The following is a 12,696-nucleotide window of genomic DNA, read 5'->3' as shown; positions in this document are numbered from 1 at the left end:
GTGCCCATCCCTACAAATTGGTACATATTGCGTACAATATTTTGATACCGTTTTGATTCGAACTGGAAACAATAATAAGCTGTGTACTTCAGCTTGACCTCCCACAAAAATACAAATTTCTCGAAATTGTTTGGGTAGAAATTCTAATCTTGTGGTAAAAATTCGTATATACTGGATGCAACTTTTGGTACCCTTTTGATTCGTAATGGAAAGAATAATAAGTTGTAGGGACTACCTTAACGTCATTTGTTCTCCCATCAAAGATTCAAATTCCTCGAAATTGGTGGGTTTACAAATTCTAATTTTCGTGGTACAAATTGGTACATATTGGGTACAAATTTTTAGCACTGTTTTGGTTCGAATTGAAAAGAAAAAGAAATTGTGCCGGCTAGCTTGACGTCAAGCTGCCTGACATCAAAAGTTATAATTTTCTGAAATTCATGGGGGTACAAATTCTAATTTTGGTGGTACAAATTGGTGCATAATTGGTACAATTTTTTGGGACCGCACTGGTTAAAATTGGAAAGAAAAATAAACTGTGCGGGCCAGCTTGACGTCAAGCTGGCCCGCCATCAAAACTTCAATTTTTTTTTTCGAAATTGGTACGGGTACAAATTCTAATTTTGGTGGTACAAATTGGTACATATTGGGAAACATTTTTTGGTACCGTTTTGGTTTGAATTTGAAATTTGTGCGGGCCAGCTTGACGGACAAGTATAGTTTTCTATTAATAGGAGATATGCTAGTTCCCGAATTGTTGTTTACAACTTCATTTCACTGTGTAGACCTAATACCAATTTGAAATCGCAACAATGTAAATTATAAAGTTTCTGAACTGAATATAGTAATAGGGATATGTCAAAAACAATATATTCTCAGCAGTACAGTCGGCAAGAAAATTATTTTCCCTTAATCCTCGAGTGCTAAGATGATTTTTCAAAACTGATATTACTAGAATGGATAAATTTTAATGCAGAGTATACATTTCCTTTTCTAAAGTAAATAATATTATTCAGGGAAATGGATATTAAGTATTAAGGACACTTTTTTGTTGCTTATAGTTTTTGACATTTTCTTCGTGGTGGGTCCCAAACTCTCGGGCCCCTCAGTTACGCCACTGAAGTGTCGTAATATTGTGAGTGTTCAGTATAGTGTGCTGTCAGTCAGGAAAAGTTGGAAATCATTGAATTAGAGACTCAGGCAGCCAGAATAAGTCAACCGGCTTGGAACTGGCGTGTTTGGACTCTCTTACTATGCTTTTCTACGAGTGAAAGAATGCAAAGGGTAATTGCACTTACTCATATAACGCATACAGAAGTTTGTGATATGTTTATGTGTTTTGCTTACTCATGAGTTTGTAAGTGTGACGTCAAACATTTGCTCCTAACATTAAAGTGATCTATGACAGAGCAATTACAGTTGACGAGGCTTGACCTAGAATAAATAGTTCCCCTGTGTATTTACATGTTTTTCCTTTTAAACTTTAAAGATTTTAGGTAAAATGAAATAATGTAATTTGAAGAAACTGTTAACAACTTACCTCTCTGTAGTCAGGTTTTTTTTTTTTTTTTTTTTTTTTTTAACAAAAAGGAATTGACGTAGAGGAAGAAAAAGTAATCAGCCTCTGTGTACTGCACCGCAGTATCGTGCCCGTTGAACCAATATAACAGAATTTGTTTCTCGTTTCTTTTATATTGCACGATAAATCATGAGTTTAAGCATACCAGATAATATTACCATATCAGTTCATCGTTAACTCCAAAAATAAATATTGATTACAATTCTCATGTCTTAAGTGATATACTTGTCAAAAAATGAAACAATGTTGATACAAAAGTGTAGAGTTCCTTTATTCTTTTAAGTCGTTGAATGTTAGTATCGTACTACTATTCGTTGTTAATGTGCTTACTATCTTTAAGTAAAACAGAAATACATAGTTTAACACATTTGATGAATTCTCGATATTATTAGTTGTAAAGCAGAACAACATGATGGTTACATGAGAATTACTATTTTTATTACATACAATAGATTTTTTCAAATCGAAATGATAAGTGATATACATACAAGTCATGAAGGTGATGAATAACGTCTAACTTTATGTTTATGGTGATTGTGAGGACTGTTATTTGTTAAATAAACTGGTCGCTAGTACTTGAATTGTTTTGGCCAAGGGGATTTCCTCGCCACGGATATACAGGCGGGCATTGATTACTCAAGCATTGTGTCATATAACGTTGTCCAGGCCAAAGATCTTCCGGGAGAGTCTCCTGTTCAGTGTAAACGCAGACAGTGGGAATACATTTGCTTTCTTCAGGAGCTGAGCAAGAGAACAATTCTGTTGGATTACTCAAAGCAACTGGATTCTTCACCCATTCAAGAGCTTGATTTACTGACACGATGTAAACGTCCGGAAGAGTGCCCAAGTAGTCCAGAAACCTGCAAAATTGATAATAATGATGCTTCTACTAAACTCACTTTGTTATATTACATATTATACATATTACTAATTTCCTTCGCTTCACGTAAGAATATTGTATTCTTGACTAAAACTACTTTGCAGTGACTATAAAAATATTAAAAACAACTAACTACGAGAACTTTATTAAAATATCGCTCTTTGAAACCGAAATCTACATTTTAATTCATTTACACTACTTTTCACGATCCCTACATGTGAGATACCAATTATAAAAGTTCTAGCTCCTTGACTAAAGTAATTGAGGTGCACAAGCGTCTACCTGTGTGTCAGAATACCTTTTCCCTCTGAAAGTGACGTCATTACCGAAAGTTATATGAATTTAATCGATACAAGATAGTAAAGAACAGAATGATGTATATAATAATATGACACAAATGATACCTGACAGGAAATAATTAATTCGTTGTTATGTAAATATTAAATAGAAAAGTGAAAAAAGAGGAAGTAGTTAACTAGTTTCTTTTTCATAACAATACAAAATATTTTCAATCGAAGGAAATAAATTATTCGTTTGTAACATTTGATGGAATAAAATAAATTAGTAGTCGTTTATTTTGAGTAATGAACTCTTGATTAAAATATCGCTCTTTGATGTAGGGAGAATAATTAATGCAGATGTATGCAAAATATGAAATGTACCTTTTGGAAACATGAGAACAACTAATGTATATTATCTGCTTTCGTTTGTTTTAGATTGTTATGGAAAATTGTAGTGTTGACAAGATGGGTTTGACTTAAGGAAAACGGAGATGTACTGTATAATTGTTGTATAATTTTTCAGTAGCCGCCAATGTTAAGCACACAATTTCAGCATTGAGAACAGAGTTTTCCCTCCCGCCTTTGCCTCAACCATCATTGCAAGGTTCTCCTACGGCAACGCTCTCGCGGATATTGGGAGGATCCCAGTCAAGAGTATGCTGTCTTCAACAATGATTTACCTGAAGACAGATTAACATGGGAATATTTTTACGAAATATATCTTAGCGTTACATGAAATAGAACATATTTACCAAAATTACTGGAAGTTGTGTCAAAATAGGAGAAAAGGAAAGGGCATTATTATAGCATGTGTCTGCGATTAATGATGATGACAGTATTGAATGTCAGATTGTAGTTTTACGCATATGACTCATTATGGGACTTCATCGTCTTCAAAACTTAATTACTCGTTGTTAAAATAAAATGGACGCGAAACCTGGGAATTAAAATACGACAGATGTTTATTGAATCGCACATTTGAGAAAGAAACTGAATTGTTTTCTAACACACCTTGTACAAGGTACTGTGTAAATAAATAAACTTATTTGTTATCGGAAAACATTAGTCGTCAGAAAGATTTGTTTCTTTACGAAAGCAGAGCACATGATTTTTATTGGATGACCATTGCAGAGAAAAACGTAGAATACGACAGTTGTTATTAGCGGTAGTGAGGAATCTTGGGGATAGATAGAGAGAGAGAAATCCGTTTTTTGGTTGTGATAAAATATCGATTTTTTTGTTTGTCGGGAAGGATTGAAATTAGATTTCATATACAACTATATGGAAAGAGATATATAAAATATTAATGCATTACCACCCGATTGGCGAAATAAATTGAAGATGAATGGACGCATTTGTTTTGGGAACACAGGATTTTTTTGTTTAAGCAGATTAAAAGGTTTATTTTTCTAAACTAAGGAATGTTTTCTTATGAGTAAAAGTTTAGTATTGGGCAAATCAATATATTTTTAATTTGTACAGCTCACAACGGAAATCGAACCTGAGTCATAGACATAACAGCTTGAATTTCATTAGGAGCTTCAATATAATTGAAATTTTAGCTTGTACAGTTAAGAAATGAACTTCGAGTTTATTTTTGCACATTTACAAACAACTAAAGTCAAGGAGTGATTGCACCTTATTTTCCATAAGGCGATTTACCTTTGTCATTTTGTATTTAAATTAGATTAACTTACATTCACGATGGCTTACATACGCCTGCTTTCAGGATTTGTGCTCTCGCAGGGTTGCCAGACGTCCGGCTTTTAGCTTGACCGTCCCGCTTTTGGCTATAAAAATTGATGCCCGGCTTTGCACTCAAGCCAAACGCGCTTTTGTCCTCCTTTTTGAGTTTGGAGACTAATTAATAAAACAAGTCACCAAAGTTTCAAGATGCATAAAATATTGCCAGAATAGAGATAAGATAGATAAGTTATTAGTACCACGACTTTATCAAATACTTGATCGCGGGACACTACAGTATAGTATTTGATGAACCCAATATACAAATTTTTGGAATTTCAAACTCATGGCGTGGGATTTCAAACTTGTGTAATGCAGAATATGAAAGAATATTCTCAAGAATGAAGTTACTTCGGACGGATGTTAAAAATAGACTTAGTGTTGATACTGTGATGGCTGAACTTCAAATCTGTATGAATTAAAACAGTGATGGTGATTCTGAAACATGTTTGTGTGCCACAATGTATAATAGGTTCTTAAGTGATAAATCATTTATAGAAGCAGCTCAAACGGACAAAAAGTATCATTAGTATTGCTGCCTGCTAGTGAGTCATCATTTTGTAGTTGTATTTTTTTGTATTAATTTTATTAATTATTCATTTCTATGTTTTTTCTTTCAAATGTGCTGTTTGATATAATCTGGAAGCAAACTTAAGTTTCAGTAAAAGCATTTTTTAGTGATTTTTTAGTCAAAGTGTCCTCCTTTCTGTTTTTACAAATCTGGCAACCCTATGCTCTTGATCTTATTCCGTTTGGATCACGACGTTGTGGTTCTCACCCTCAACTATCCGCCTCATTCCTTGGAATTGTATTCCATGAGATCTCATTGTCGCTCTTACATACTGATGCGCTTTTCATTCTACTGGCACTCTTTGACTTTGATGTAACAGAGCAAAATCAAATGGTTGTGACATTTCTAACTTACACGTACCATACCATCGTACTGTTCGTATTGATTTTTGTGTGATCGTACCCCATGCCACTTCAGCTACTCGCAGGAACTAAATAAGATCATGTTGCGCTCGCATGGAAAACAAGCATTTCTTTCAATTTTGATGAATATTTCGTTTCTTAACTTATCCTCCCATTCTTAATATAATATCCACAAATTGACAGGTGTTGTGGACAATTTGCAGAAACACGACGCCATATTAGACACGGAATTTGTTTCGTTAAAACAAATCATGCATAACTAGATATAAATTATGCACCAGTTGTTTTAACGATTCATTTGGTTCTTGACAAAGTCAAGCGCAATCTCCGAACATTAGGCTGCAATACTCTGAACACACAAGGGTTAATGATAGCTACTTTTACGCATGAAATGACCCGAGAGGAAATTATGCACACATTTAAACACAATCACAAGAGCAATTTGGCAATGTGCATATTATCCTCTCAACAGGCTCAGATGTTCACTAAAGTCCATCTGTTCTTTTGCGTAATACCTCATTTATCTTGAATATAGGTCTCTTCTACTTTAGAGTCTGCTCATCATTGATTCAATACAACTTAGCAAATGATGTTGTTACGGTACTTTTGGAAATATCCTTAATATATTTCACTGATATAGCTCCGCTACATCAGATTTCCAGTTTAGGCGTTTTACACCCTCAAGAGATCATACATCTTCAGTTACCCCAAATGGTATTTACACAATGTTCAATTTTATCTTGCAAGATCTACAGATTGCGTTTGGAAATCACGCCTTTCCTTTGTCATTTGAATCGCGTATCGTCCAATAAACCTTAATTTTCATTTACTATTTACTTAAGTATAACACGACGAAGTCATGTGAGTTTAATTCTTTCGATTCGTTTGTAAATACCAGTTTTCAGGGTTGATGTTTTCATAGTTACGAGAAGTTCATATCATTAAACGCATAAATGGGAGACCTTTATATCAAAACCAATTAACTATAGTTCGCACTGCTTACTTGTTTCTCTACGAAAGTTTTCATACTATACCGTAATTGACTCATAGTCACTGACCTGCTCCAATTCCACGTGTTACCTATAACCTACGACTTTCATAATCTTTGTTATGCTCACCATATTGGCTGGACTTGTGGCTTATATATTTTATTGTATACAAGCTTTTAACGTAGATACACCTTATGAATGGGTATAATATGCCGCATCCCCGAAAAATGCTCCAGAAAATGACACTCAGAATTAATGTTATTGATTTGAATTTGAATACTCTGTTTTCCAAATTTTCCCTCTGATTTTTTTAAACTTTATGTGGAAATTGGGATATTTAAAAAAAATGTTATCTTCGTTATTTAGTAACCTTACCAGCATCTCCTTGCTGACTTATTTTAGGTGGTCCAGTAACTCCCTTAGTAGTTCTAACAATGTCTTATTTTACACCAATGAGGTCCATTTGGAAAATGGCTATTGGTTGATAGGCTAAGTTCCCAGCCACCTAGTCTTCCCAGCTTGGAAAAGCTGTTGGTATACTGTTACCAAAACATCCATCCATCCTGTAGTTGGATAACCCTCTTAGCGCGTCTGTGAAGCTTCCAGAAGACACGGTAACTTTTCAGAAGTCAGGTGTCGTTCCCAATTCCTACAGGTTCGGCCCATTCCTATTTACAGGATGTAGCTTATCCCCCATCAGTATGACCAGTTATGAACTTCTTTCGCCATTCCTTGTTTTATCTATGCCAAAGCACCGTATCCCTCATAGATAAACGTAATATTTTTTTTCCTTTTGATCTACCCTGTCGGCTAGGTTTAACTATTTCGTGCAGGATATCGTCGTGGTATACAATATAGCCATAGTAGCACACGAACCATCTTCTGATCGACACAGCACGTTTCAGCTATCAATAAGTTAGAAGGCTGATAATGACATTTAGCACCCTTCCAAACCTCTGGCAAACATTCAACTTTTTGACTCCATTCTAAGAGACTATATCAAGTTCTCTCATTTTCTCCACACTCCCATTTCAAAATTTTACACCATCGAGAACTTTTCCCTAATTTCCGCAAGGATAATTTATTTATAAATTATCTCTCTTCTTTTGAAATACACTATAATTCAAAAGCAAGTTCAAGCAAAAGAAAATACTTTTAACATTCCCAATTGCATCTTATTAGAGCATTCATTAATAACATTAATTACACAATGTGTTTATTAACACTGCCTCGATCTAACATCTTAGTTAATTCTACTAGTGTTTCTCTTTCCAGCTATCTCCAGTTACCATCTAACGTTCTCAGGCTGCTTTAGACATAGTTACCTAATATCAATCAACGTTACGACATATCGATGTTTCGTATTGAGACACCTGTTTTCATGGTTTTCCTTTAAGACACTTTTGAGTTTGTTTACGTTAGTATCGAATGAATTGAATGAGTTAAGCTTCTTTTTAGTTCCCTGTTGGCCCTAAAATTATTTTCTACCTTTTAGTCTAATGTCCCACGATTATGACCCTTATGCTAAGCGAGACGGATGATTAAGGCAAATGAATGATGATGGAAAGCAGGCCCATGCTGGGTCACTAACGAGGGCGGTGGACAAGTCTATCAAAAGGGCGCCCATACAAACGTGAATATGTATATATATATTAATAATTAACTTAATTAATATACTGAACGTCGGGAGGTGATTCCTGTCACCGGAGATAAAACGAAAAGTATAGACCAACCTGGGTGTAGAAATGCCTCTGAGCTATGATCACCCGAAAATTTTCGAGAAAATGCAACAGCAGCCATACTTGAGAACAAAATGTCGGATCGAAATCGTGCAAAAGGGAATGTCCATTATTTTTAGTCGCAGATTCCATTAGTGTACAATCGGATGTAGTGCAGTGGCGGTGCAAGGGCGACTCCCAAAAAAACTGGAGTATTCCTTGGAGTATTTTATCAAACGTATGTGTACACGAAACAGCTGTGAAGAATAACAAGAATAATAACAACCGTTGACTGCATTGCAAATATGACATTGCCGAAGCAAATTTTTCCGCGTGCGGTCAAAAACATCTGAAATTTCGGAGGTGAATGTCGCAGCTATGTTAAGTGGAGCAACAAGTTCTTCGGCTGTCGTGGCTAGTGTTGTATACAAAAGGCGTTTCATAACGCCCCAAATAACACATCAAGGGGCGTGAGGTAGGGTGAAAGAGGTGGTCATAACACAGGTCAATCTCTCCCAATCCAACTATCTGGGAATGTTTCATTTAAGTAGGTCTGCATATACATGTCAAAATGTGCAGGTGCACTGTCATGCTGGAATCACATCTACTGTCTTATGTTCAAGTACACATGATCTAACAATTTTGGGAGAACATTACATAAAAATAAATTATATATACTCCCACACAGGCAGGCGGTAATAAATAAGATCCTACCACAAAATTATTCACCATACTGCCCCGCGCGCTCACTCTAAATCTCTGTGCTGATCGTTCACTAGAGTTGCATGTGGATTTTTACGCCCTACACATGGCTACTGCTAGTTTCAATACGATCTTTGATAATTCCCAGTACGCTGTGTTTAAATTCAACTGTTCACATGGTGCATATTTCCTCCGATTTCATGTAGGGGAAATTGAAGAGACTCTATCTTCCGAAGGCGAATATGGAGGCGTGGAAAAAATACAGGGAAAGTTACTCTCCTATGCGGGCGACGGTTACGATATAAACGCCTTGCCTCTGGGATATTTCCCCTTATCTTTCCATAAATGAGGTGCATATATCTGCCAGCTCTGAACAGGGTAATCTGCCATTGCGCAGGCACATTACTTAAACACCAACGTCTACAGTTTTATACGACGTGAATACCTGGACACTACACTCTACCGTCTTACGCAACACTCCCTATCCTGTTATACAGCAATTCTACACGTTACATCAGAGCATCGGACACTGTATATTACTCAGAAGTTGCGCCAGATGCCTACTATAACACAGCCACGCTAATTTATGCCAGCCACATCAAAACTGCAATACAGCCTTCCGCGAGCCACTTGCAAGTGGCATACAAGGGACGATAATTCTGTAAGTGCTGCTACGTCTAAGCAAAAGTGCCACATTCTCCTTCCTCCGTGTTGGTATTTCATCCACCTCCAAAGTACATAGAGAACGTCAAAAGAATATTTTCCACCATTTGTTGCATGTGTTTTCTTCTAGAAATAATTTTCTTCTAAAAAATTGTTACACCAGTGACAAAATCAAAATATAAGTGGGCTACACTACGACACTATTTTGGTATATTTACAACAGGAATGTAACTTAGTTTTTCGTAGGTCAGGATTAAAGGGCATTTTTCCAACTCCAAGAGAGGGGAAAAGCCCCTCGAAAGTATCCCTGGAAGAAAGTTTACCTAACGGATAAATTAAGTATCCTGTTCCAGCGCATTTCTTAGTATCATTATGCAACGTGTACAACATCTCGTGTTTCATCAATTTTTGTTGCTTCTGTGCACAGAAGTATCATATTCCACGGAATTACATATTACGAAGAGGCAATCCTTTAATGCAGCTTACTTTCGCCCAATATGTATCTGGAAAATTACTTGTACACTCGTTGACCACATGTGATCTTTGCATTTTTGAATAGCCTACATGTTGTGTTTCTTTACATACCGCCTGACTGTCCTATCCACGATCTTTTTAAACCTAATCTGGATCAAAGTTCTTTTTTCCATTTTCACACACTTGTAACTTGGACAGAAAGCCGTTCATTTATCATCCCCTTATCAATAGCCTAGAAGATATACAGATGGTGATCAGAAAAATGGAAACACCTGTAGTTGGCAACACGTCAGATGTATGGGTTGGCAGTGGTGTCATGGCGCCCGCAGCGCCGGACCGCTGGTGGTGGTGTGTTAGGTCGGTCTCCATACTACGTCAGGCGCAGTGGAACAGCAGTGTCCAGTGGCTACAGCAAACGCAGGTAGTGTAAAATGGGAGACCTCTCAGATTTTCAAAGAGGGCAAATTGTTGGTGCGCGGTTAGGTGGAGTGAGTGTGACGGCAGTGGCTATTGTGTTAGATCTGTCATGTGGGACAGTGTCGAAGGTGATGACGGCCTACACAACACACGGGTAAACCACATCGGAGAAGTGGAACAGTGGACGGAAGAAAACCATTAGTGACAGATCACGCCGGGTATTAAAGCGCATTGTCACGAAGAACCGTCGTGCCACTGCGGAGCAAGTGACGGAGGAACTCAATCATCACTTCCCCCACCCTGTTTCGACAATCACAGTCCGCCGCGAATTACATGACATGAACTTACGGGGTCGTGTTGCACGGGCCAAACCGCTCATCAGGGACCATAACGCTTTCGCACGCCGCAAATCGTGCCGCGACCATGCAACTTGGACCGTTGAGGACTGAAACGTGTGATATGGTCGGATGAATCATCCTTCACCCTATTCCCAACCACGGGCCGTGTTTATGTGTGGAGAACGCCCAAAGAAGCTTATGATCTGCAGTGTCTCCGCCCAACTGTGAAACATGGAGGCGGCTCGATGATGCTGTGGGCCGCCATATCATGGTTTTCATTGGGTCCTGTGGTCACACATAGCGGACGAATCACTGCCAACGATTATGACGCAATTTTAGGAGACCACTTGCATCCTATGGTCCGGATGTTGTTCCCGGACAATGACGCCATCTTCCAGGATGATAATGCACTCATTCACACAGCTGACGTTGTTGCAGCGTGGTTTGAGGAACATCGGGATGAAGTTCAACACCTCCTCTGGCCCGCCCAATTCCCAGATCTCAACATAATTGAACATCTGTGGTCCTCCTTGGAAACACGGCTCTGGCGACGATTTCCACCTCCATCCTCTCTCACAGAACTGGTCGATGCCCTGCACGAGGAATGGTGTAAAATTCCACTTGCTACCATTCACGATCTCAATTCCTCCATCCCACATCGCATCAAGGCTGTTCTGAAGGCGAAAGGTGTCCCGACACCATATTAATCTGTTAAGTTGCAATTTCGTTCAGGTGTTTCCATTTTTTTGATCACCATCTGTAACTGTGATACGTTAAAGAATTCTTTTCGTTTATATTATTGTCCCGAGAGTTTATTTTGTGCTGAGACGAAATAGATCAATCACACATCTGTATATCTCTATCTTTCGAATTCTAAGTGTTCTAATTTGAACGATGTACTATTAGATCTACTTTTGATTGTTGAAATCTTGTACTTGATTGTTGTTCATTGCCCTCATTCATAGTCGATGGAATACTCCAGTTTCTTTGGGAGGCACTCTTGCGTCGCCACTGTACACTAATGGGATCTACGACTAAAAATAATGGACATTCATTTTTACCCGACTTCGATAATATGTTTTATTCTTGAGTTATGGCTGTTCTTACATTTTTCCGACAAATTTTCGAGTGATCAAGGCGCCAAAAGGAGGCATTTTTACACCCAGGTTGGTGCATACTTTTCGTTTCATATCCGTGTCAGGAGTCACCTCCTGAAGTTTATGTTAATTAAGTTACATCCTGTATATATATGGGCGCCATTATATGTATTAAGACCCAAAGTATGTTTAATAACGTAAATAGCTAAACTGTGAAAACTTCTTACTAGAGACAAACACCGTGCTTGTGGGTTTTCTCGGGGTTCTCCCGTTTCCTCCCACTTTCTTCATTCCACCATTTCACTCATATCTCATCATCACCGTCTCCTTTAGCCTAACTGGCATAACCGTGGGACGTAAAACTTAAAGATCTCATTTCACTTTCATTTCATGTCTTTACTAGAGAAACATTTTCTTGTTCTTGTAAGATTTTTTTTGTCAAACAAAATGAAGCTAAATATATACTAATAAATCAAATACAATAGGCACTGATTATTCCAATACTGCTCTAAAACACACAGGAATAATCACATGACAAGGGCGCCTCACGTAAAGGGCGCACTGTACCCTTCACGGGTTCTTCACCAACAGTATGTATTCATTGTACAGAACTGTGCCATACAGAAAAATAAAACCTTTTATCTTTGACGTGGTTTCGCTAGGGCGCCTTTACAAACGGCGCACTGTATCCTTCATGAGTTCTTTACCAACAGTATGTGTTCATGGTACAGAACTGTACCATACAGAAGAATAATGAAACCGTTTATCTTTGATGTGTTTTCGCAAGGGCGTCTTATGTAAAGATCGCACTGTACTTATCATGGGATCTTTACCAATAATAACCGTAAGAATTTATTATTAAAAAATGTACCTTTATATATA

The 12,696-nt window shown here is 37.5% G+C and overlaps 1 protein-coding gene across 1 annotated transcript in view; it reads right to left on the bottom strand.

The window, feature by feature from the left end:
- Positions 1–1,894: 1,894 nt before the first annotated feature.
- Positions 1,895–12,696, bottom strand: part of LOC145661616 (chitin deacetylase 7-like) — a 141,403-nt gene continuing 130,601 nt past the window's right edge. Inside the window, exon 6 of the mRNA XM_081726938.1 lies at positions 1,895–2,439. Within this exon, the coding sequence (XP_081583064.1) occupies positions 2,133–2,439 (307 nt within the window). The 3' untranslated portion in view covers positions 1,895–2,132. The remainder of the gene's footprint in view (positions 2,440–12,696) is intronic.

The sequence above is a fragment of the Thermobia domestica genome, chromosome 10 (assembly GCF_964235325.1).
Source record: "Thermobia domestica chromosome 10, izTheDome1.hap1.1, whole genome shotgun sequence".
In the NCBI taxonomy this organism is placed as follows: domain Eukaryota; kingdom Metazoa; phylum Arthropoda; class Insecta; order Zygentoma; family Lepismatidae; genus Thermobia; species Thermobia domestica.
Note: the sequence above shows the minus strand (reverse complement) of the source record. Positions and strands in the feature narration are given on the sequence as shown.